We start from the raw sequence: 23,044 nt of genomic DNA on the forward strand, positions 1-23,044 counted from the left end.
TTTGTGTGTTTGCAGGACAAAGAACGATGGAGGGAGAGAAAGAGAGAGACTCCAAAAGGAAGCAGAGGACATGAAGGGAGGGTGGTGCTTTCTGCTTTCTGTCCTTCCACATGTGCAGACCAGGGACTACCTTTTTGCGGCACATCCCTACATATTAATAACTGAGACTTTGCCTCAGTTTCAGCTGCCTTTGCAGACTCCAAGAGAGCAGGCTGCTGCAGAAAATAACCACGGCGACATACATCCTCTGAATATATGACCTGGGCAGCCCTTTGCTCCGGTCACAGTCCAACATCTCAACCAATTACAAACAAGATCACAAGGAGCAACTGCAGACCTGCAGCTGAACAATCAGCATCATGACATCAGAGCATGTAAAGTAAGCAAAGAACTGCTTGGATGTAATATGCAGTAGATTGGTGGATTGGAGCCTGCATCCTGAATCTCTGCAGTAACGGCACAAACACAGTGAGTCTGAAATGATCTCAATAACTGATTATTGAAATAATCGTCAACTGATTTAGTAATCAACTAATCACCAATGTGCCAATGCTTTTATCCAATTAATTGTCAGAATAATAGATAGCATAATTGGTTACTAAAACTATTTTTGCAGAGCTGATATGGATTTTTAATTGTTCATAAGATGCATGCATGTTTTGTCTGGTATGAAAGTACAAAACAACTCAAGCTACAACAGGCAGAAAGGCAAAATGATGAGCATTCGCCAGCAGATTGGTGGACAACTTGAAGTACTGGAGGCAGGAAGGAGAGCTGGGATCAAACTCACAGACTGTTCCTTTTCTTTCCTTTTCTTATTTAAAATAGGAACTGAATTGTTGGTCTATTTTCATCTGTTAATGTATAATGCAAAAGAGGCTTGAGTGGCCAATTATTTGTTTGATTAATCAACTTTCAGAGTAATTGATACAATAATCGATTACTTAAATGGATCGTTAGATATATCCTTAGAGTCCACTGACGGAAGATATGTTGGTTTGTTTGGGCAAAGCGATGCAAAGCGATACCCGTGTTCGTTGCTCTGTGGTATCAGTCAACATTAGTCGTAGTAAAACATGATAAAACTGAATGGCCCAAATTTTCATATTCTTGCATCCCAACTCTAGATGTAACATTTCGCCTCAGAGCTACGTTACTAAAGAACCAATGTAGAGCTCAAAGTAACAGGCAAATAAAATAGCTGTAACATGGGATGCATGGAAAGCCATTCCCACAAATTCTGAGGCCATCATAACTTTACATATTCAGCGAGCGTGTTGAGTCATACGGCGGAGGCATCAACAATTTATTTATAATCGCATCTTAACCTTCTGAGTCACAATCGAATCAACACAACAAGAGCCTACAGATTCCCACCGCTAGTTTCCTATTTACTTAGAAAAATCCAAGACAGCAGATCATTTGTTTATGAGTTAAAACTGTCAGAGGCTGCTCTTCTCCATCACCATAACTGTGTGCTAATATGGATACATACACTGTTTGAGATCCTAAGTCTTGAAGAACACTCTCTGCCATTCACTCTGCAGCTGGCGACTTAAAAGGCAACAGGAAAATGAGAAACAATGAGACAATTTTTAGAAAAAAACCCCCAAAAGTTTATTATTCAACTAATCAAGATAAACATTGATAGATTAGGCTACCTAATACATTTTAAGTTCAATACAGAACATATGCTAAGTTTTCATGACAAATGTGTGCAAAGATTTGATATCCCACTACTGTAAAAAAAAACAAAAAAACAAAAAAAACAATGTCACAATGGCGATGTTTCCATCAAATAATGGGTGTGATTATGATTAAAATCACACATGAATATCTTTGTTCAAGTCAATAAAACATACATCCTCCAACAACCTCCCGACACCCTCTTCATCTTCTCCACCTGTAGTAACATCTGGTTGTTGATCACATAACTCAAGTGTTTCCATTGGAGTTTAGCAGAGACTTAGGTTAATTTAGCTGCTGATTAATGACTTTTTGGAAGAAACAAGAAAAACTAAACTGAGCTTTTATCTAGTTCATATTTCCCAATAAACAGTTTCAGGTAAACCATCTTTAATTATATGTCTTTTCCTTTTGATTCCTGGTGCCATTAACTGTACCTTCATAAAACATTTTGTAAAATCTTAGTCAAAAGCAGAACAGTGAGGTGAGCTCTATTGACCTTGTTTAAAATGAATGGCACAGCATTGGTCTCGGTACGATAATCTGTGGTCCGATGTATTCAGGAGAACCTTTCCACTGCCAGCTGGACTCTCATGGGGCAGGCGGGTTTCAACTCAACCGCCTAACATGGCATCGTACTAAAGCAAGGATAAAGTGACTCACTAGTATGTCTCATGCTTGTTTCAAGCAGCGATGGTTTAATAAATAAACTGTATTGTGTAGCTCCACCCTGATCATACCATACCGCTCACCAACTTGTCTCCACGGCAGCAGCTCAAGAGGCTTTACACTTCTGCCTCAATCCTGACATTACTTTCACTGTATGCTCATCCATCCATGCACAGCGGGTTGCCTAAATGCTAAGAAAACTGTTCATCTCCCCCAGAAGAATTTTAAAAGATCCATACATTATTCCTGAAATTTATTTTTAATTTACACCAGCATTTCAGAGTCTAAACTTCAGTCTCTGAAGCCCCAAAATGTCCCCCTGCAACCCGCCGTGTGCAGTGGAAAACGGGCGCAGTGACAGCACTCGCTGCCGGGCCAACCCAAGCTGTGCGTTACCATTAGCTGAGATTTCGCTCACCCCAGCTGCCCCGGCAGAGCTTTGAATCTCACCACTATAACGTCTGCTTATGAAAATCAAATGATAATCCAGTGATGACCCAGTTTATTCAGCCCACTGCTGTGCAACACCAAAGACAGGTTGGACAGGACGCCCTCTGATGATGTCCAGGAAACCTAACATAGTGCACCCAAGCTGCTAATGGGGAGAAAATAAACGGTCTTAACTGAAGACAAGACTGCACATTTAAAACTAAATCTAATTGTCTAAACTTTTACTAGAAAAAAATACTCAAATGTTTGTACCAATTTGGAATTTACTTGCCAAGAATCCTTTAAGAGTACAGTGCAGGTTGGGATTTGTAATGCATTTTGTCTTGGCAAAAGGTTCCTACGCAGTCCGGAAAATTACGGAGTTTGATTCAAGACTGGTTAGAAATACTGGCAGCTTTTTGGAGATCTCAGCTAAGGAGAGGTTCTACCTCGTCTCAAATAGATTCACAGGGAGATGGATTTTCAGAGTTTATAACACTCGGCTTTTAGCATTTAAAATGCTAAAAGCCGAGTAAAGTCTCAAATCCTCTCCGTTTTAAAACAGTTAAGCCTACAGCAACTCCTCACACACAAAAAATATGACGTCACCTCTCCTTTTGGCAGGAAGGCTAGAAAAAACAATTAAGGGCTTTTTATATCAGCTGCTCTGCATTCACAGCTTTCTGAGAATAACAGACAATTACCAGAGTGTCTGACAGCCACTGCAAGTAAATCTTACTGGACACAGACACACAGCAGACAGCTGGACCAGCAGCTAGCACAGCTTGTCAAATTGCTCAGGCTAGTAAGCATAACCTCCGATGACAGTGGATAAACTGCTTTCCTGCAACAGTAAGATGCTGCTCCACCATTGGCACATTTAGCAGCAAGTACACAAGAATGATTGGGAGCGGTAAGACCCTCCTCCTGGCTCTGATTGGTTGATTTCGGTCAGGATGACTCAGCAGCAGTGCATTTCTTTAGACAATAGTAAAAGTTCAGAGACAAAATCAATCTTATCACAGACCATCTGTCTTATAGCAAACTGTTACGACATGCTGAGAGTTTTAATAAATAAGTGAAACATATTTTTTTATAAAAGTTACAAATGTCAGCTGTAAGTAACTTACATTTCAGCATTAAACGTTTCTCAACCCAAAGAGTTCTTCAACTCTTTGGGTTGAAGAACTCAATTAGAAAAGATTTACTGTGAAAAATGACTCATGAACACACCATGGGGTTGGAGTCTAAAGCCGTGTGGATAGCAGTTTGCAGTTCGGAGAACAATGGCGGCAGTTTGTCAGATTGCAGAAGAGCAGAGCAGGCGGAGGTAGAATCGGGCCGCCTGCAGGCCTCTGCTGCAGTGAATGGGAGCTGCAGAAGGAAGTGTGAAGAGGCTATATCTAAAATCATTACTTAAGCTATAAAAATGGATTGGGTATAGGGCTCAGGAGTGCAATGGAATCTAAACAGAGCGAGGTTGCTGAAAGCAGGGTGAGATCATAGCTTGGAGCAGAGACACCAAATAAATCTGATTACTGAGGTGTGCATGCACAGCTCTGCGTAAGGATAGCTGGAGCACCATCCAACACAGATTAACCTTTGTTGCAAAGGGAACTAAATGGGGCTGAAATGGATTTCCACCAAAGTGCAAAGAGTATACAGTCGATATGTGCATCCTGCTAATTCAGGCCATTCTGCACACTGGTGGTAACCGTCCATTATTATCCTGTTGTGTCAGATAAAGCACAATGAAAAAAACAAAAACAAAAAAAAAACTTAAAAAGTAATTTTCTTGACCCACAAATCATGTTGATGAGTCAGGTAAAGCAGAGTAGCGGTCTTCCAGATGACTTATCGGCCCCCTGAAGTGCAATTCCTCCAAGCAGCCGGCTCAGCAGTTAAAACATTCCAACATTTAAGCACGTTTCCCACCGGAGCCGGTGGTAATAAATCAGTCTACTCAGACGCTACAAGAAGACAGAGCAAACGGAACGGTGTGAGCAGGTCATGCTTATTGATGACTGACTAAACCCCGTCATGGAATAAACTCCTAAAACTCAGGAGCGCAGGTTTGCGTGGAACAGATAACGTCATAAACTGAAAAACATCAACGCTGGGCCCGTTTTCATAGACCATAACAGTGCCTAATGAGTGCTGGGTTTTGTGCCGCTTTGTCCGCAGTGGAGCTTTAAGAAGCTTTCAACAATGACCACGAGGCACAAAGACCGAGCTCTGGCCAAGCTTTTGTTTTCCCACACCGAGAGCAGAATGACTAATAGTTACATCACTCCCAGGCCTCTGGATGGACATGTGACATGGGGTTCGACATGACAGAACGAGGCTCTCGCCTTCTCAAGAGACAAAATCTCATCAATAACTCCAGATATTAATATCTAGAGTTACAAAAACAGATTCTCTTCATCGACTCTTGTCTTTTTTCTGAAGGCTGAAAGCTGTTTGCTATGAAAAGGTATTAAAAATAATGAATAGCGTCCGACTAGGGGAGGCTCTTGCACAAATGCAGATGATGGCTGAAGATGTATAAAACGGACTTCATGTTACAAATCAGAAGGTAGAAGACATGTTAGCTGTACACTAAAAGGAGAGTTGGGGGGTTGTGGGTGCCAATCTTCATTACATGGATGGCTGCTTCCATACACGCAACCTGCTGCTCTGGCTGGCCGACCCGTTCTGACTGCTGCACTGCGGTCAACATGAGGGGAAAGTCCATCACAGTTGTTAACTCCGTCATGATTATCGTTTCCTATCGGATCGAATTCCAACCCCTTTGTTCTCGCACATTAAAGATTTAATATCCCAGCCAATTATTTTCTTGGAGTCACATCAGGATGTTCAAAAGTGTCAAAATATCTCCCTCTGATGACGCAGGGGTCTTTATTTACAGCTTTGTTCATTTTTTTAGAGAGTCAGGCACTGGCAGTACAGTGTCCCTCTTAAGATCGGCTGTGAAACATTAAATAATACAAAGGTAATGAATAAAGATACCATAAATAGTTGTATATTTTTCGGCAGACCCGTTCCAAGTCATTTACTCGTGATCTGACAGTTGATTGGATATCAGTAAGTGATAGCCAATTTCCCTTGATAAGCTAGTCAGATAAGTCCCTGTTCAATAAATCCGTCAGACTCGGTAAACACATCGACTCAACAAAGTCCATAAATAATGATTTAAAAATAGGTACATAGGCATGAATGCATAAATGGGGAAAGTTTTTTATCTGCTTTATTTTCTATTGAATTTAAACAGGATTTAGCTCCATAAAGGAACATACCCTATCCTTTTGTTGCAGTTAACTTCATTAATGGAGTTAAAAGAAATTTTAAGCAAATTTGTCGGTATATATTGTAGCTCTTAAGAGAATTGGAATTGGCTGGTCAGACCTGGAAAAAAAATCAGGAGTCAGAAAAAGACTGATGGGTTGGACTTTAATGATCAGAACTGATTTCATTTCAGAAAATGTGAACGTACAGTATTTCATGTTTCTTATAAAAATGAGGATGCAAAGCAAAATTCTCGCAATATTCTCATTTGTGGACAAGTCAGGACTGCAGGCTGGCTTGGCAGAGCAAACAGTGGATGACAGGACCAGTTTACATGGCAGCGTCCATTAGTAATAAAATGTTTGAAAGCTTTGAGCTCCGTGTGCCATCGGCAACAGGACGGGGAAAATGTCCGGCTGAAGATTTGCTGCGTGGAAGAGCAGAGCCCACTGGCACGGAGAGACATTACTGAAGTCAATAAAGTTATTGTGAGGAGGTCTATCAGCAGGTTTAATGCAGTCCCAGGCCTGGAAGAGTGACAGGAAGCTGAAGAGATTGGCCAGAGTGCTGTCACTGCTCCAGGTCGAAGGAACAAGAGCAGGGATTCCTACGGCGCTCTAAAGGACACGTTTGTGAATAATATTCTTAGAATCTTAGAGAAGAAAAAATTTCCAGTGAGAAAATTACCGTTGTGTGTAGTGCTTCTGCTAAACACGTTAATTTTGCAGTAATAAATGATTTAGATATTACAGCATGAAAAATTTGAACGCAATTAATCTCATTTGGATTATTGCTTACATCCAAATGTTCCAGCCTGAACTTTTGTGGTACGCCCGTGAATCTGACGCACACGCAACACAGAGCTGCTTGTTAAGAGAAGCTGCACAAAGCTGCTTCTCAAAAAAAATGATCTGATAGGACGCTGGAAAAGACTGTTGCTGTGTTCAAGTAAAGCTAAATGGAGTTAGCCTATCAGGAAAGCTATTCAAGCCTAAAATAGCATCTCAATGCTGAACATGACGCAGCAGCACCGACGTTCAATGTGGATTGAACGCTAACTAATATTAGCGTTCAATCCACATTTTTAAAGAAGGATTCTTCAAAGAAGCTCCATGAATGATTATTGGTTCAATTCATTTTCAGAAAGAAGCTAGGAGACGTTAACTAGGTCTCTGACATGCTGCTAGAATAAGCTGCAGCATCAATGTTCTGTCGGTCTATAAGCATTTACAATTGCACAATACAAAACACATGTGCACCAACAGTGAGAGTGCACTTTACCTCCAACCACACGTGAAATAACATGTTTGCAACTCAATAAGGTGGCCACACTGGGAGTGGGAGCGGGCCCTGCTAAGATGACAGGACTGCAGTCTGCAATTTACTCCAGGAGTGCAGCTGCAGGTAAACGCAAAAATTACACTGGAGAAAACCAGCTCCAATCAGCTCAAGATTTCACAATTACTGCTGCAGCAGGAGAAAAGATTACACGACAGGAGGAATAAAAAAATAAAAAAAACGGAGCAAAGCTGAAAGCAGTAGATCGGGTAAGGAGGGAATACCACAAAATGCTACACTGGTTAGCGTTGAGAAGAAAACCCTGCAAAAGCATTCACATCTCTGAACCTTTCCACATTACTTCATGTTACAACCACAGGCGTTTTCTGTTATAGTGGGATTTTATGACAGAACTGTATTCTGAGCTACATGCAATCATCCTGTATTGCAGAAACAAGAAAACAAGACCAGCAGCTGGAACTGCAGTACGAGGAGGTTTTACCACGTATCGATTCAAAGACAAACCTCAGAGTTCCTCAGATTTGGATTTTGAAAAATCTGCAACAAACAATCCATCAATTATTCAGATGATTAATTGGAGAAACAAATTGGAACATATTGTAGATTTTTCACGCAACCACTTAAGCCTTTTTGTACAATATTAGAAATATGTTAAGAGGGAAATAAACAAATAATTCAGCTCAATTTTTTAAGCGAGAAAAAGATTTTATTGCCAAAAATACAATGACATAGTGTACACTTGGACATGTGAAGATTAATTTTTGTATTAGCCAATTAATAATTGGAAAGCAAAAGGTACTTAAGGCATTTTTTACACAATTTGAGCCGACAAAGTTAAAACTCTTACCTGAGTAGTTGTGGGTAGAACATATTTACAGACGATGCTTTTTTTTTTTTTTCTGAAATGCTAAATATATGTAATTTTTTGTTGAGTTTTGGCTCAATTACTACTCTGAGGGTGTTGTTTTTCTGCAAATATCCTTTTTTTAAAGTCTGTATACTCCAGTAATTACTAATTTAGTAAATTTGATTCATCGCGTCACCCCATCTGTCTTGTTCCTTCCACAGTTATGAGCCGTTTTCTACTAGAATTTGAACAACATTAATATTTTTGGTTTTAATCTGAAACCAAATGTGGAAAAGTTGAATACTTTTGAAGCCACTTTAACTGCAACCAAAACAAAGTTCTAAGTTGAATGTAAAAAGAGCTTTCCATGGAAGCATTGCTCTGACTCATAGCTCGTCTGATTAGTTATTTTTTCAGACAGAAAAAAAAAAAAATCTTCCAACAAAGGGGCCAAAACCCAAAGCTGAGGTAAAGTCTAAACTCCGTCCAGGACAGATCTCACATCAAGTCTGAAATTCTTGACTCAGAGTGAAAATACTAATGTGGATTTTACAGCTGAAAAGTATGTCCAAAGTCCACTCTGGCCTTTTCTGATGATTTATTTTCTTTTAGTCGTTCAGCTTTGACGGCTGGCGGGAGAAACTGAACCCTGAAGAAACAAACTTCACCACTGCGTCATGTAGGCTAATCAGCAGCCATGCTTTTATCCAGCAGAGGAGTTGGGCTGTTCGTGTCATGTCATCACTCCAAAAACACACGGCTTCAGTTATCAGGCATTTAACAAAGCTAATGTGTTTGATTGTAGAAATATTAAATATGAAACACAGAAAGTAACCAACATGACAGTGTTTAATCTCTTTCTACAGACTCAAGTTTCCGTTGGCTCATCAGGGAGGCAAGATGACAACGTGGTAAAGCAAAGACGCACAGATACATGACAGCAGTTTTGCACCGAGGAGTGCGAAGGCGACCAATCAGCAGCCAGCAGCCACAGCTGGGACACTAACAGGAACACCTAGTTACAGTCTGCAGCTCCAACATCTTCTCTATGTGTGCAGTTAGGAGACAAAGCAATGAATAACCTGCAGCCACTTTCCTCTCCTGCTTTACAGCAATTAATCCAGCCCACTGCTGACCCCTACTGGTGCATTAAAGTAATGACAGCAGGAAACGGTATGAACCTCAGTGGTGTGATTAGTCAGTATGTAGCTGATAGAGTCGGAGAAAAAGAAAACACTTTCACACTCAGAGGAGCAGCGTTGGGACAGAGAAATAGGGCAGGCTCTCAATTTCCGTCACAATTTCTCTTTTATTTTTGCTTTCTCTGTCAGAGCAGGAAAAAGAAACAATCCCAGGATGCATTTTGTTAAGGCTGGAGAACGACAGCTAATTTTATAAGAATAAGCTGTTCCATTTTTACCCCCTGAATGCTAACATGGAATTAGTCGACAACGGATGTTATTCCATTCTGTCCTATTTTACATGCAGCGTTCCAAATGCACCACGGATGTCCTCTTACGGCACTAAATATGACAGGAGAGCTTGAGCACAAACAGTGGAAAACAGGAAAATAAAACGGGATAATAGCCCATAATACACAAGGAAACATTAAAAGCTGAAGAATGATCTAAACTTAACAGATGAAAGTATTTGTTGGAAGAACCAAGGCCAGGAACAAAGCAGATACCACCAGACACAATCTTATTCATGTCCAGGTTACAAGAAACACTTAAACCCTTTTGAGTCACTTCCAATTTAGGAAGCAAATGCATCTGAGATGAAAGAGTCAGTCTTCAGCAGACGGAAACGTGACAGAACCGGCATGACCCACTGTTCGTCCGTAAGGACGAATGCTATCAGAAGAGTCACTAGCATGGTGAAGAAGTTCCAGTGGAAGTGTCAGGACTGTACCTGGATTGTTCCAAAATCAACGTTTTCATAGTGGAAGTGGGCACACTCAGCCAGTTTTGGGAAGTGTCCCTTGGTGAAGGAAAGTCTGGAAACACAACAGAAACACGGATTGTTTAGATACAGAACGGCCAAAGTAACAAGGGATGAGGTGTTCCTCAAGGCTCTGTATCAGGAGGACTAGTTAGTGTTAACTAACTAGTGAAGTCAGTGTTACTGGTGCAGCTCTACATCTCTCTGTTGATGACAAAAATGTACTGTCATTTAAACACAGCAGCCATTTTTTCAACTTTAAACTGGCAGATACCTCTGGAAGAAATTTGGACATTATAGCTTGGAAAACTACAAACAAGATGATTGATTTTATCTTTAAATAGCTTGGTAGAACTCAACTTTTCTTTGAGATCTGTTAAAACACTCAAATTAAAACACTGGTTCTTTTATAGAAATGAGTAATGCTCTTACATTTATTGTGAAAAAGCAATGTAAGAAATTAGTTCTTTCCAGGTGGTGGACAAAGATACAATGGAGCACACATCAAGCAAAAATATATAACCTGTGTGGGTGTGTGTGGGTGTGTGTGATTACTCACTTCTTGACATTTTTGACCTTCATGCTGGCCGTACTGCTGCTGCTGGAGCGCATGAGGGGCTCCGCCCTTAGCTCAGGAATCTCCGCACTTCGTGCCTGAAGAAGAAAATAAAAAAGTTCAAACTATCAGAAGCACAAATATTAGTGATATGTGTGCATAAACATTCATCTGGTACAGACATACTACATCTATGAGGCGCTGTCAACACTTTTCTAGTGAATTGTGCGCAAGTTGCAGATTCAGATCAAATGAGATTATTGAAACAATGATTTGGTGGGGGAGTGTGCTGGTACGGATCACCCGCTACCTCCATTTGTACGCTCAGTTAACAGAGGAGGTCAAGAGGTCAGTTGTAGATGCGGTGGAAGTTACTTCTGTAAACACAGCAGAAATACATCCCATGATCTTGTGTCAAAGCTGCTTGAATAAGCAGTTATGTCATCTGACTGAGGAAGAACAAAGTTGTTTTTTGGGGGGGTTTTTTGCAGAAGGTGTTGTTTCTGTGTTTAGTGAAGTACATCCAGAAAAAAAACGTGGAAGTTTTAGAGTGTAAAAGTATTTATAACCCCAAAACAACACTAGGTGTTTAGCATTAAGTGTCTATTAATAAAAATGTTTTCAGTGCAACAACTTTACATAACTGTTTTAGAAATAAAACATGAAAATTGTAGTGTACTTTGTGGAGCCATCTCTCTCCTCCTCTCTGCCTGCTTTGCACATTTTAAAGGTTTAGAGGCTAAAAGGTTCCTTTTTGTCTTCTCCAGGTAAAACACCTATTCTGCATAAAGCAAACTGAAATCAGACTGAATTATTGTTTTTTGGTCTATGACATAAAAATATGTTTGAAACTGTTTGTAGTTTTCGGATCATAACATGAAAACAAGTGAAAAAGCTTAAGGATTATTAAATATTTTGCAAAGTGGTGTATTGATCTTTATTTTTTTCTTTTACAAAGACGTTCTTTAAGACAGAAAAAGTTCAAGCAATGGATGTGATGTTCAGACTCAAATCTACTTTATTCATCTTTAATCTTTATTTAACCAGGCTAAAACTCCTCGAGATCAAATATTTATTTTATCCTCTTTAAGATCTCTTATTGATCCCAAAGGGAAATTAAATTAATTAAATGTTAGCCGGTCTTTTAACTGTTGTCCTCATGTGTATTTATACTGACATCCTGCTATTTGAAATGTAAAACAAGCCGCATATGAGGACGCTGAAGCAAATTTATCTGCCAGTTAGTCCAAAAAACAGATCCATCAACCATGGCTAATCAGAATGTATGATATAAAGAAAAGACAGACATTGACTGCTGCATGATATTAATATTCTGCCCAATTCAACCTAACTTACTTCCAATCAGATTCACACTTAGCTGTATCGGGTGTAACCCGTGCAACTTATGCAGCAGATTCTCATAACTTTGTGTTGTAAATACATAGTCAAGAAATATCAGCAGATTTTTATCGTTTAAGTGACAGTGATTGAATTTTAGTCGCTGATTGCCAGACGAAAATAAAACTACAGGAAACACAAATAAAAACAGAAGAAGTCATTCTCTGTTTTGGTTTGTTTTTGAAAAACAGACTGAAAACTGACCCCTGGACATTATGTGAGCTCTTAAGAAAGCAGAGATTGTTATTTGGGAAAGTTTCTTGTAAGCAGCTTGTGACCCGGCAGCCAGACGGCGTGACAGTGAAGGTGGTATGCAGATGAAGTCAGCTGGAACTTTCTGCACCTCCTCTACCCAAGGTCTTCACAGCATGAAGCTGACAGAGCCAACAGGCTGTTTTAAGCACTGCAGCGTTGGGTTCTGTGGCACAGTGCTACCTCACTTACATCTTGAATACCCAACCCTCAGCAGACAGCATGCAGTTAGCCTTTCTGTCCACACACAGCATTACGCTGAAGTCCTTCAGTGGACAACCAGGTCCCTTAAAGGACAATGGAGATCAGTGGAATCAGGCTTTTGTCAAACAAACCAACTGTTGAAATTATCCCGGCCTGCTGTCCGAGAATCGGTCCTGACGTCCTCCTCCATGGTGTTTCTCATGTCCGTTCAAGGTGTTAACTGAGGTGAGTTAATTGTAACATTTACCTGAAACCTCTTCTCAGTTCACTCATTAGTTTCTCTTTCTTGACTATATTAGATGGTACAGAATAACACCCAACGCCTGGCATGGCAGCAGTAATAAGAATGACCTAAAAAGGTCAGAACAATATTTAGCCCATGTATAACACTAATACATTTCCCATTTCATCAAAATATAATCTATATATATTGGCCGACAATTATTGTCTCTTTGCGATATGAATATTGTACACACTGATATTGCGATGACACGTCATACTGACCATGAGGGTACTGATGATTTTTACATCTATTAGAGCTAATACAGTAACTGCTGCAGTTCAGTGACATGATGAAACAACACATGCAGTATCGTTTCTCCAAGTACTTCATTTTTCTGTAAATTTATGGATTTACTTAATTTAAGAATTTTGTTCATCTTGTTAATCAGCTCATGCTCGACACTCTTTTATATTAAACGTGCACTATTGTGTAAAATTGACTCTTTTTTTTTTTTAGCTTAACGTCATGTTATGTTATTTCCTCATCAGAGTGTTGTCATGTTTGAGAAATCCTTTAATCTCCCGTGGCAACCGTTCAGCTGTGCAAAACACCTGGGTGGACCGAGCGCCGCCTTCAAGACAAAGATCCTCCTCGGAGCTGCAGCTTCTAAACTCTCAGTTCACAAAGCACCCTGCCCTCCTCCTTCCCCACTCAGCTCCTTCAGACTAGCAAGAAGCAATTAGCAGACAACTGGTGGAACTGATGTTGTGATGACTTCCTGAAGGTCGAGTTTCAGAAAGACCAGGAGTTCTTAAAGAAACAGAGGCCCAATTTCAAGACATTAAATTATGTAGTCAAATTTCTTTTAAATTATGGTTGATGCATAGTATTTTTATAATAACTGAACGCAGTACTTGATTGTTTAATGTGCCTGGAAAATACACAATACTTTCTAGTGAGTCATTATGATCTAGTTTTGGGTTTCTGATCAATCATCTGTGCGAGTTGTGCCAGTCTGAGTTTTGAACTACTCCCTCTTTGATAATAAAAAAAAACAAGAAGCAAGAGTTCGAATTTACATCTTGCCTGAAAAGTTTCAGCATCCACCACCATCAGGGAGCTCAGATCAAAGTACCACATCCTGTGCCATGTTTGGTGTAAAGCTCTGCACCATTAGCCCACTGGGCTTTGGGAGCATTTTGCTCCATTTCTCTGCTCCCCGGTGCAACAGGGCGTTGGTGTAACAGCTTACACTAAGTTGCTTAATATCTATCACCTCCTGGAGCCACTGGAGATATCCAGAATTTAATCTCAGCCCAGTTCATAGCCGCTCTGCTCTCAAATGTCGACCAGAGATGAGCCAACATGAAGAATTAAAAGCCCCGCCTCTCTGATCAATATTCATCAGCTTGGTGATGAATATTGATGAATAAGGCTGGTGTCGGTCTCTCTGTCTGTTGCCGGATCGAAGCGAACACTTGCAAGAAAGCTCTTACCACGCGCCAACCACGGGTGGCTCAGCGTGTTACCATGGAGACGGCCTCATTTTCACTGTGCTGTTGATGCGAGATGCAAGGCCCGCAGTAAAACCAGGGGAGGAAAGGAAATAATGAATGATGCCGCGTGCTGAATGGAACCAGCACCGGAGTTGGGCTGAAGTGAACAGACGACAGGACAGGAAGACGGCAGAGAGTCTGAAGTGGTTCGGTTGATCAGAAACCTGAGGCGCCGTTCTCGGAGGAGTGGAAGTTAAAACTCGTCGGCCTGCTGCTTTATAAACAGAAGCTGAGGAGGGAGCCAGAGTCAGAACTGGGAAACACGGCCAGACGACGGAAGAGATTCACTTTGGGTGAATATAGAAAAACTATTATTCCCAGTGAACTGGACTGAGCTGAATAAACAATGGGTTTGAAATAATAGACTTTTTAATGACTACAATATCTCACCAACAAACTCCAAACTGCTGAAACTTTCCCCCATTTTCTACTAATTGAGATTTTACTCGACAGACCAAAGCAAATTGGTGCATAATTATGACGTGCAAATTAAACGAGACTTGATTTGTGGTTCACGCATATGTGCGGCACATTTGTCCCTCTTTATTCTGACACTCCAAATTAAAATCCAGAACAACCACAGGCACCTAGCAAGTAATTATAGTCCAGCTGTGTGCCATTTAACCTGAGAACAAATCCAGCTGTTCTGTGAAGCCTCCGGGGTTTGTTAGAGAACATCGATGTCGAACTGATGCATTTTTAAAAAGACTGAAATAACAGAGTTTTATTCATGTTCTAGAACTGAGCTTGGCTTTCTTTCCAATAGTAGGTAGTGCATTCTCAGCACTGAAGCTTCAATGTTCACATGTGTTTTATGGCTTTTTATGTTTTTGTTTTTATGAAGTAAAGCATGTCTGACTGATTAACAGAGCTGTTTGAGTCTCACCATGGCACTGATGGTCTCCTCCCAGTCGGGTCTCTCTCTGGGATGGATGTGCGCGAGTTCAGGCACGATGTTATCGTCCTCTATGTGGCGTCCTGGCCTCAGGCTCCTACAGCCAACACACACAGTACCACGCATGGTCAATTATACTGGACAACACACAGAGCGGAAAGGTAGGTCAGACTGATGACTGTATATTTGTCGCCTAGATGAAACGTCTTCATTTCATTCCGGTGTTGAAACTTGGATTAAAATCCAAACAAAATTAAAATGAAATTAAAAATTTCTGTTTCATTTCTCCCCCCTTTTTAGTGATTTGTCATCAGTCTGATTTAAGCAGAACCATAGCATCCACTGCTTTGACAGTGTTTACCATCGGTTGCAAAAATGTTTTGAGCCGTCTTTAATAAAAATGTGAAATTCCAGCACTTAATCCCTAAAAGTATGTTGAGGAATAATTTTAAGCTGCCATGTAGGAGCTGGTCGGGTTATTTTCCATCTATACTTTCTTTGTCCCCGTTTGAAAAAGAACACCAACATAAATAAAGCCTCCTCTGCCCTAATATCCTGCTCATATAACTGTAAATGAGTCATGTTTAGCCTTTAAAGGGATCCACGACTTGTTGTAACAATAGACTTTATGTGAGAAACATTTATTTCAGATGTAAAAACAAAACAGTAAAAAGACTGTCGGCTGTTTAGTTTTTATAAACTCAAATGAAATATTGTCACACCGTCATCGCCATGTGTACGCTGCAGTATCCTGGGTAGATGAAGCATGTGAGGTGCTAGCTAAGGCAACTTAGAGCTACTTTAGCAAATTGAAAGATGAGCCCCTTCACTTTAAAACGCACCATGTTGAAAAAGAAGGCAATGCAAAAGCAAGAAGGGGAAACCAAACTGATGAAGAGGAGAGAGTCGGCTGAAAAAGCTGGAAATGCTAACTGGAAAGGAGAGCAAAGAGCTCCAGTTTCTAACTCAAGCTGCTTACTGTAAGCATCGGGATCAAAACATTTTCCCAAATATATTGTGTTACAAAGATTTAAAGATGCTTAATTTTCACTAAACATTCATTCATTAGAAATAGAAATATGTTCTGATTTGATTCATGCGAATGGCGTTAGCTCCTGCTAATATAGTAAGCAGAAAGCCACAAGCTGACCACGGTTGTTCATGAAAACTTTGAGGCAGTTTGCCCCAATGTAGACGTTTTGTAGGTGGTAATATAGTTAATAGAAAAATCACAACAGTTTTAGGCCAACATATTCAAGTAGTTGTGTATCCCTTTAAATAAAAAACATCAAAAATACCAAGGAGCTTTAAGGACCACCTAGAAGGAGAACCGGCTTCAACAACTTACTCAGCCTCTCTGCTCAGAGCTGCACTGCAGTCCCACAATTCAACACTCCCTGATGAAGAGGCATGTCAGCAAACAGGAAGTGCTCCTTCAGCCCCTGCAGCACATAGTTTCACAGCAAGGCTCAAAAATCTTGTTTCCATCCCCCTTTTCTTGTCTTTCTACAGTCATTGAGGCCAAACATGAGGGAAATGTGACAGAATTTCTCCAAGAGCCTCTTGTGCTACAGTCTCTAGTTCAAACTGGTCCTCTATCCCACTATGTCGGTAAACAACCAGCAAAATCACACATTTAAAATGGTGAGAAGTTTTAGTCCCGACTGCACATTTCCATTTGCCTCAATTTTGGTCAATAACAAGAACAACGGCTCAATTTTTGCTCTGAAATGAAAGACATGAATCCCTCCCAGCATTTCTGTTCAACCACTGCTCCTCACCACTGGAGCCACTGCATGTCTGACTGAAAATATGCTGGAGGGGGTAATCATTTCATTTCATTTCATTATATCATCAACCAGTGGGAAAGCTAGCCAGTGAAACACTAAGACAATTCGCCTCTTTCAGTGACCTAATGTAGAAAGCGCTTGGAGTTTGAAAAGGATCTCCAACTGAGAGGCAGCTTGCTCTTTCTAACGTTTAAAGACGTAGACGTCCGTCTGCTGGGAGGAGTTCTACGAGGGATGTCTTTCTGGCTCAATCTAGAACTGATCCAACACTTTCCCATCATCTTAAAGTCAAGCTGGGAGAGAGAGCAGCTGCTGTAAACAAAACAACACTAAGAAGAAAGACAGCTGATTCAAAAAAGCTAAATCTTGTCTGACATATGTCTGGTCACTGGTCAGGTTGTTACACATCTGTTCTAACCTGGGCAATAAAACAATAATATCAACTGTGATAGACATGTGATCTGTCAAAAGAAAATATGACTTAAAATTTTTATAACTTCACAGAACTTTGATCCAGAACCGCATGGCATTCTGGGGGATGTAGACAGAGGAAAGACGGAGCTGAGAAAGGCTGGTAGCATCAACTAACTCACTCACTCTTCAGTTATCAATGGCTGAAGATAAATGAAGTTCTCCTCACTAGTTTGGCAGTATTTTGGATGTTTAAAACGGAAATTAATAAATAATTTAATTTGATAGATGGATATGAAATGCTTATACCATTATACATTTTTGATTAATCTTTTTTCTTGGAATCATACCGTTAGTCAGCCAGCCAGCCATATTATATAAAAATCAGGGCCTATTTTTATGTTCACAGCTTCAAGAAACAATTACTGATAAAAAAAAAATAAATCAATAAAGGTCTCGGTTTTCACCAACAATCAAGCATGTTTAACAATGACGTTCACAGTAGACTAGTGAAGGTACAACCCTATTCAACTGGCAGCAGGCTGCAGCTCCCTCTGTGTGTGTGTGTGTGTGTGTGTGTGTGTGTGTGTGTGTGTGTGTGTGTGTATTCAGCTGCAGCTCTTTTTCAAAAAGCAAACAGCTGTCTGTGTGGGAAAGACAAAAAAAGCAGCGAATGTTGCTGAGAGCACTAGGCGCTAAATTCATAAAGCAGGAGGGAAATTTTTCTGGAAGTTATGTTCACACATACAGTCAACTAGACCTACTTTAAAACAAATGATGTAAAGATTTGTGATTTTTTTTTCCAATTTTATTTCATTTATATAGCTGCAGTTTACAACAAATATCACCTAAAGGCACTTAACAAATGTGCAATAAATGACATCTGTCATTTATCCTTGTTATTAACAATACAGTAAATTTCAGACATTTTTTGTTTATTTCAATCATTTACAGTTTAAAACAAACATGTCACTTATTGACATAATAGTTTTGAATGAAAAAGAGTAATATGAAGGGGAAAAAAAATCAAGGTCAAAGTTCAGTTTATCGGTAATCCATGATACTGAACATACATGCAGCGACAGTGGAGAGAAAAACTCCCCTTTAACAGGAATACTGAAAAAAATACAATACCATTGTGATTAAGACAACCAACCATATTGACCCTGAAACATAGAGTTATTCATGAAGGTGAAAGAAAAGGAACAAAACAAAAGTGATGTGTTTGAGGGAGAGACGAGAACTGCAATGCGGGGAATGTGCTCTATCTAAAGACGATCCCACAGTCTCTCTGCTTTGGCGGACTGTCGACACATTCTATGATCTAATATATCAACCAGCTCTACATAGATAGTTGCATAAACAAAAATCAATTCGAAAAGAAGTCTAACAATACCAAAAGGGCTAAATAAGCCTAAATATAAACTCCTCAAAAAGTTAGAGATATTCAGCTTTGGGGTGAAATTTCAAGACGACCCTAAAATGCACCATAACTTTTCCATGTGAACTTAGTCGTTCAACATCTAGCCTGAAATTGGAAAAGCTTGCAGTTTCCAGAGCAATGTCCTGATGCACTAAATCTGATATCATCATGTAGTAAATGTTGAGCAAATCAGAGGAATCTCAGTAACATTTGACTGCCGGTGTGAAAAAAGTTTATGTTTTTATCACATTCTACAAGATTCAAGGCGTCATGTAATCATATCTTCATCTACATCTGCATAGGAAGAAGTCAGAAGCGGCTCAGGATGAAATCTGGTTTGTCGATGACAAATATGATAAGGGATCCCGTGAGGAACACGAGCCCAGTAGAGTCGGAGCAACAAGTGTGCCAGCTTGGATGGATGGATGTGATCACTGCTTATATCCACAACTCTTTGGAGCAGAGCACGTTTTCTGAGCCTTAACGGAAAACACGTGGATACAAGCCACTTTCAGAACTGCCAATACAACCCTCTAGAGGACATTACTGTCCTGCGCTGATGAAAGGAAAGCCAATGAGTGGTGATGGAATGCTGCAGGGAGCTCCTTGGGCATCACGCTCAGCTCTACAGCAAATAAACAGCCTCGGCTTCACATGCTGGTTTAAACCGACAGGCGAAATAACAGTAACCGAGCAATAAAATTTATTACCACTTCATTCAAGGATTCTAATTAATATTTTAATAAATTGAGCCAATAACCATAAACGCTACAGTAGTATAAAGAGGCCTGGGGTCAGCAGATATCACAGTAATATCAACACAAAGAACTAAAAGCTAACTTTGAGCTTTCTACACCAAGTAGAAAGCTCTTGATTGTTAATGCAATCAAGTCGCCGTTGATTTGGCGCACTCATCAATCAGAACTAAGGTCAGATTTTTGGTTTCTGATCAGGGAGGTTAAACTTTCCAGTCGCAAGTTGACTTCATCCCATTTTCAATCTAAAAGCATGGAGTCTTATAATTTCTTTTTGTACCTAAAATGAATCCATGAAACTGAGAAATGGTGGAACTCAGTTCCTACATTTCATGCAACAAAAGGGCAGCTTAAAATTAAGTGGTGGAGCTTGATAACAATTAACTCGATTTGAATTTGTTATGTATTGTCTATAAGTAGTTAATTGCAGTTAACTGCATTTTAACCAAAAACAAACAAAAAAGCAACATTTTCAACTCAAAACTTGTTTTTGCTGCTAAATTATTAAATAAGTAATTATACGAGATCAAAACCAAAGATTTTTTATTTTTTTAAATGTGTTAATTAGGTTATTCAAAACGCAAAGTGCTATTACAAACAAATAGAAACACTAGAATACAAAGGTTCTTGCTCAGGACTTTTGTATGTTAATTTTTTTTTAAAATTGCGTTAAAATTTTTAATGTGTGAAAATATGTAATTAATTAATAGACATTAACGCATTAAAGTCCCGACCCCAGCTACAATAAGTATTGGTGTAATGTAACACATAAACACTGAGCTGAGCCCATTGTTGAGTTTAGCCAAGATTCACAGATCTACATTACACAAACAACTGTCACAAAAGTTGCATTTTTAGACACAGACTCAGCAGTTCCCACTAGCTGCAGAAAAGAAATGTTTTAGTAAGCATCATCCTCAACTCTGAATGAAAGCAGACCTGTCACTGTGTATTTTTTCTGCTCAAAATAAAGCAGTTGGTTGTGATATCAATAAGACAGCTTCAGCTCCAGTGGGCACCGAGAATTCTCACCATGTTCCCAGTTTATACACAACACATCAGTGTGTCCGTGTTCTCGCTGGAAGTGAGGCCTGTGATTCAGAACGCGTCCGTCCCATCAGCGTGAGAGGTTCATGTTGGCTCAGACGGTCGCACATCAGAGCGGCCAGCCTGAGGTCACAGCTGACGTTTGGATCCGTTTATTTCAACCGTGCCAAGTGCGCTATCCATTTAATGGCTTCTTAAATCTGTGCCGTTTTTTCATCCCTGCACATTTAATCATGTCAGAATTCCTCACTGATGCACCTTTAAAGTATTCGGCTTGTTCTAGCTAGAGAAAACTTCGCCTGTACCAAAGAAAAATAATAACAAAACAACCAACAACCAACAGAGAGGGAAGAATCAGCAGAAGCTATTAGTGAGCAACGCATGCAATTATCACCTTATGCACAATCTGGATCTTCTCCACAGACTGGAAATCGCTCCAGTTGGCCAGGAGTTTAGCTCCTATCCCACTGAGGCGGACTATCTGTCCTACATATGGCATCACAGACGACACGTCCATACACATAACTCTTCAGAAGAAGAAGAAGAAAAAAAAAAAAAAAAACTCTGTCCAACTCATCTGATCTGGCGCACTGTATTGTTTGAGTCATTGGACTGTTAACAGCTTAGTAACCATCCTGGTTCAGATCATAAACAGTCCCATTGTGTGTGTAATTAAACATTTTCATTAGAAACATAATTGTGTGAATGATACGAGTGCCTCGATTATTAAAATTCCTCGAGGAAAATTTATCTGCCTCAAAGCTTCGTTAATTTAGGTTTTATTATCTAGCGCACTGTGTTCCGACCGGGACTTTATTTGCGTTGCGTGGAGCTCTCACTTCCACCTATGAGTTGTTGACGAAAGTTAAGTGTTAGCGGCATAACGTCCAATTTTCAAGCTCGAGGATTTTATTGATCCGTGTTAATGCCCAGGTTTTTATCGTTTTTGGGGGACCAATAAGCTTCCTTAAAATGACTGGCGTGATGTCTGGAGTACGGCAGCCTTATATATATATATAACTTTCATTAAAAAATATATATATGTTTTTTACAATTTTGTTAAAACTGTCACAATGTGGTGACAGTTTGGTACTAGATCCTGTGCCGCCTTCTTGTGTTCCTGCCATTATCTGAACAAATGCACCGCTCCCGGTCAAAAACAACCAATCAGAGCCAGAAAGAGGGTCTTAGCACTGTCAAGGTACTGCTCATACCCTCCCCATAGGGTACTAGCCTGAGCCATGAATGCTAAGAGTAGGTAGCATGGCCTCCAATGACGACAGATAAACGGTTTACCTGGAATGCTAAGCCGTTTGAGCAGCAAGTACCCGAGGATGATTGAGAGCAGTAAGACCCTCCTCTCGACTCTGGTTGCTTCTGATCGAGAGCGCTTCATTTTTTCAGATGTCAGCAGTAGCTAAGGGAGAAAATAAGCCTTTTCACAGATTATCTGTCTAATATTACGCTGACAAGACATGGTGACAGTTTTAATAAACATGTAAAAATACATATTTTGTAAAAGTTATGTACTGCAGCTTTAAGACAAAAAAGGATGCCATTTCGACTTTATGTCCGATTAATCAAATTCTGATTAGGGTCGTCGGAAAAGTAGATCAGTTAATGAAATATTTTATAACAGTATTGTGACAACAGTTAGGAAGAGTAAATTGTACTTTTTGTAGTAAAGTCAAAGTTCAGGGAAGATTTTCACCACATGAATAACATGTTTGCCTGCAGTCATTTTTCTTTCCTTCAAACAAAGAATCAGGCAATGACTGGCTTTGTACGTTTTGTGTCCATTAAAGTTTGCAGTGTGTGAACTTGAGTACATCACTGTGTAAAAAGGGATGCCTAATGTAGACCGCATAGAAAATATTACATGCTCATATTACATTCAACAGTCAGAGCATGTACATGAATAGGGAATGAAAAGTGTGGTTTTTAACATATCATATAACCCTAACCCTCATGCAGAATTTGTTTCTGCATTAATCATCTAACGAGCAGGATTAGAGAGTCACTAGACAAAATGCAGCTCTAAAGCTTTTTAGCTCCATTTCTCGGTGTCATCTCGGGGAACCCGTCCCTTCCTCTCTCCCCCCTCCTGATCCCAAGCTGCTGATCCTCTGATCCAGCCTCACCCAGCAGGATTTCTCGGACAAATTTTATAAATCACTAGCCTTGGCAAAACGCCCTGCCTTTCTCTTTCTCTTTTTTTTTTTTTTGTCCTCCACACTGTCGTCAGTTGCCATGTTGGACCGCTGTCTAATATATGCTAAGCTGCTGCTGCCATGGTAACCCCAGAGCAGGATTTAGACCTAGTTCAGGAGCGGAGATGGACTGAGGGCAGGTGGAGGGCCTGAGTAGATTTGATGGTT

General features: G+C 40.0%; 1 protein-coding gene across 1 annotated transcript in view; it reads right to left on the reverse strand.

Moving 5' to 3' along the window:
• Positions 1-23,044, reverse strand: part of LOC107836733 (rho GTPase-activating protein 32-like) — a 58,664-nt gene that overhangs the window by 7,268 nt on the left and 28,352 nt on the right. The window contains exons 3-5 of the mRNA XM_016673576.1: positions 15,232-15,337; positions 10,716-10,810; positions 10,127-10,211 (exon numbers count right to left, since the gene is read on the reverse strand). Coding sequence (XP_016529062.1) covers positions 10,127-10,211; positions 10,716-10,810; positions 15,232-15,337 — 286 coding nt within the window. The remainder of the gene's footprint in view (positions 1-10,126; positions 10,212-10,715; positions 10,811-15,231; positions 15,338-23,044) is intronic.

This window comes from Poecilia formosa, unplaced genomic scaffold (assembly GCF_000485575.1).
Source record: "Poecilia formosa unplaced genomic scaffold, Poecilia_formosa-5.1.2 Scaffold79, whole genome shotgun sequence".
Taxonomy (NCBI): Eukaryota; Metazoa; Chordata; class Actinopteri; order Cyprinodontiformes; family Poeciliidae; genus Poecilia; species Poecilia formosa.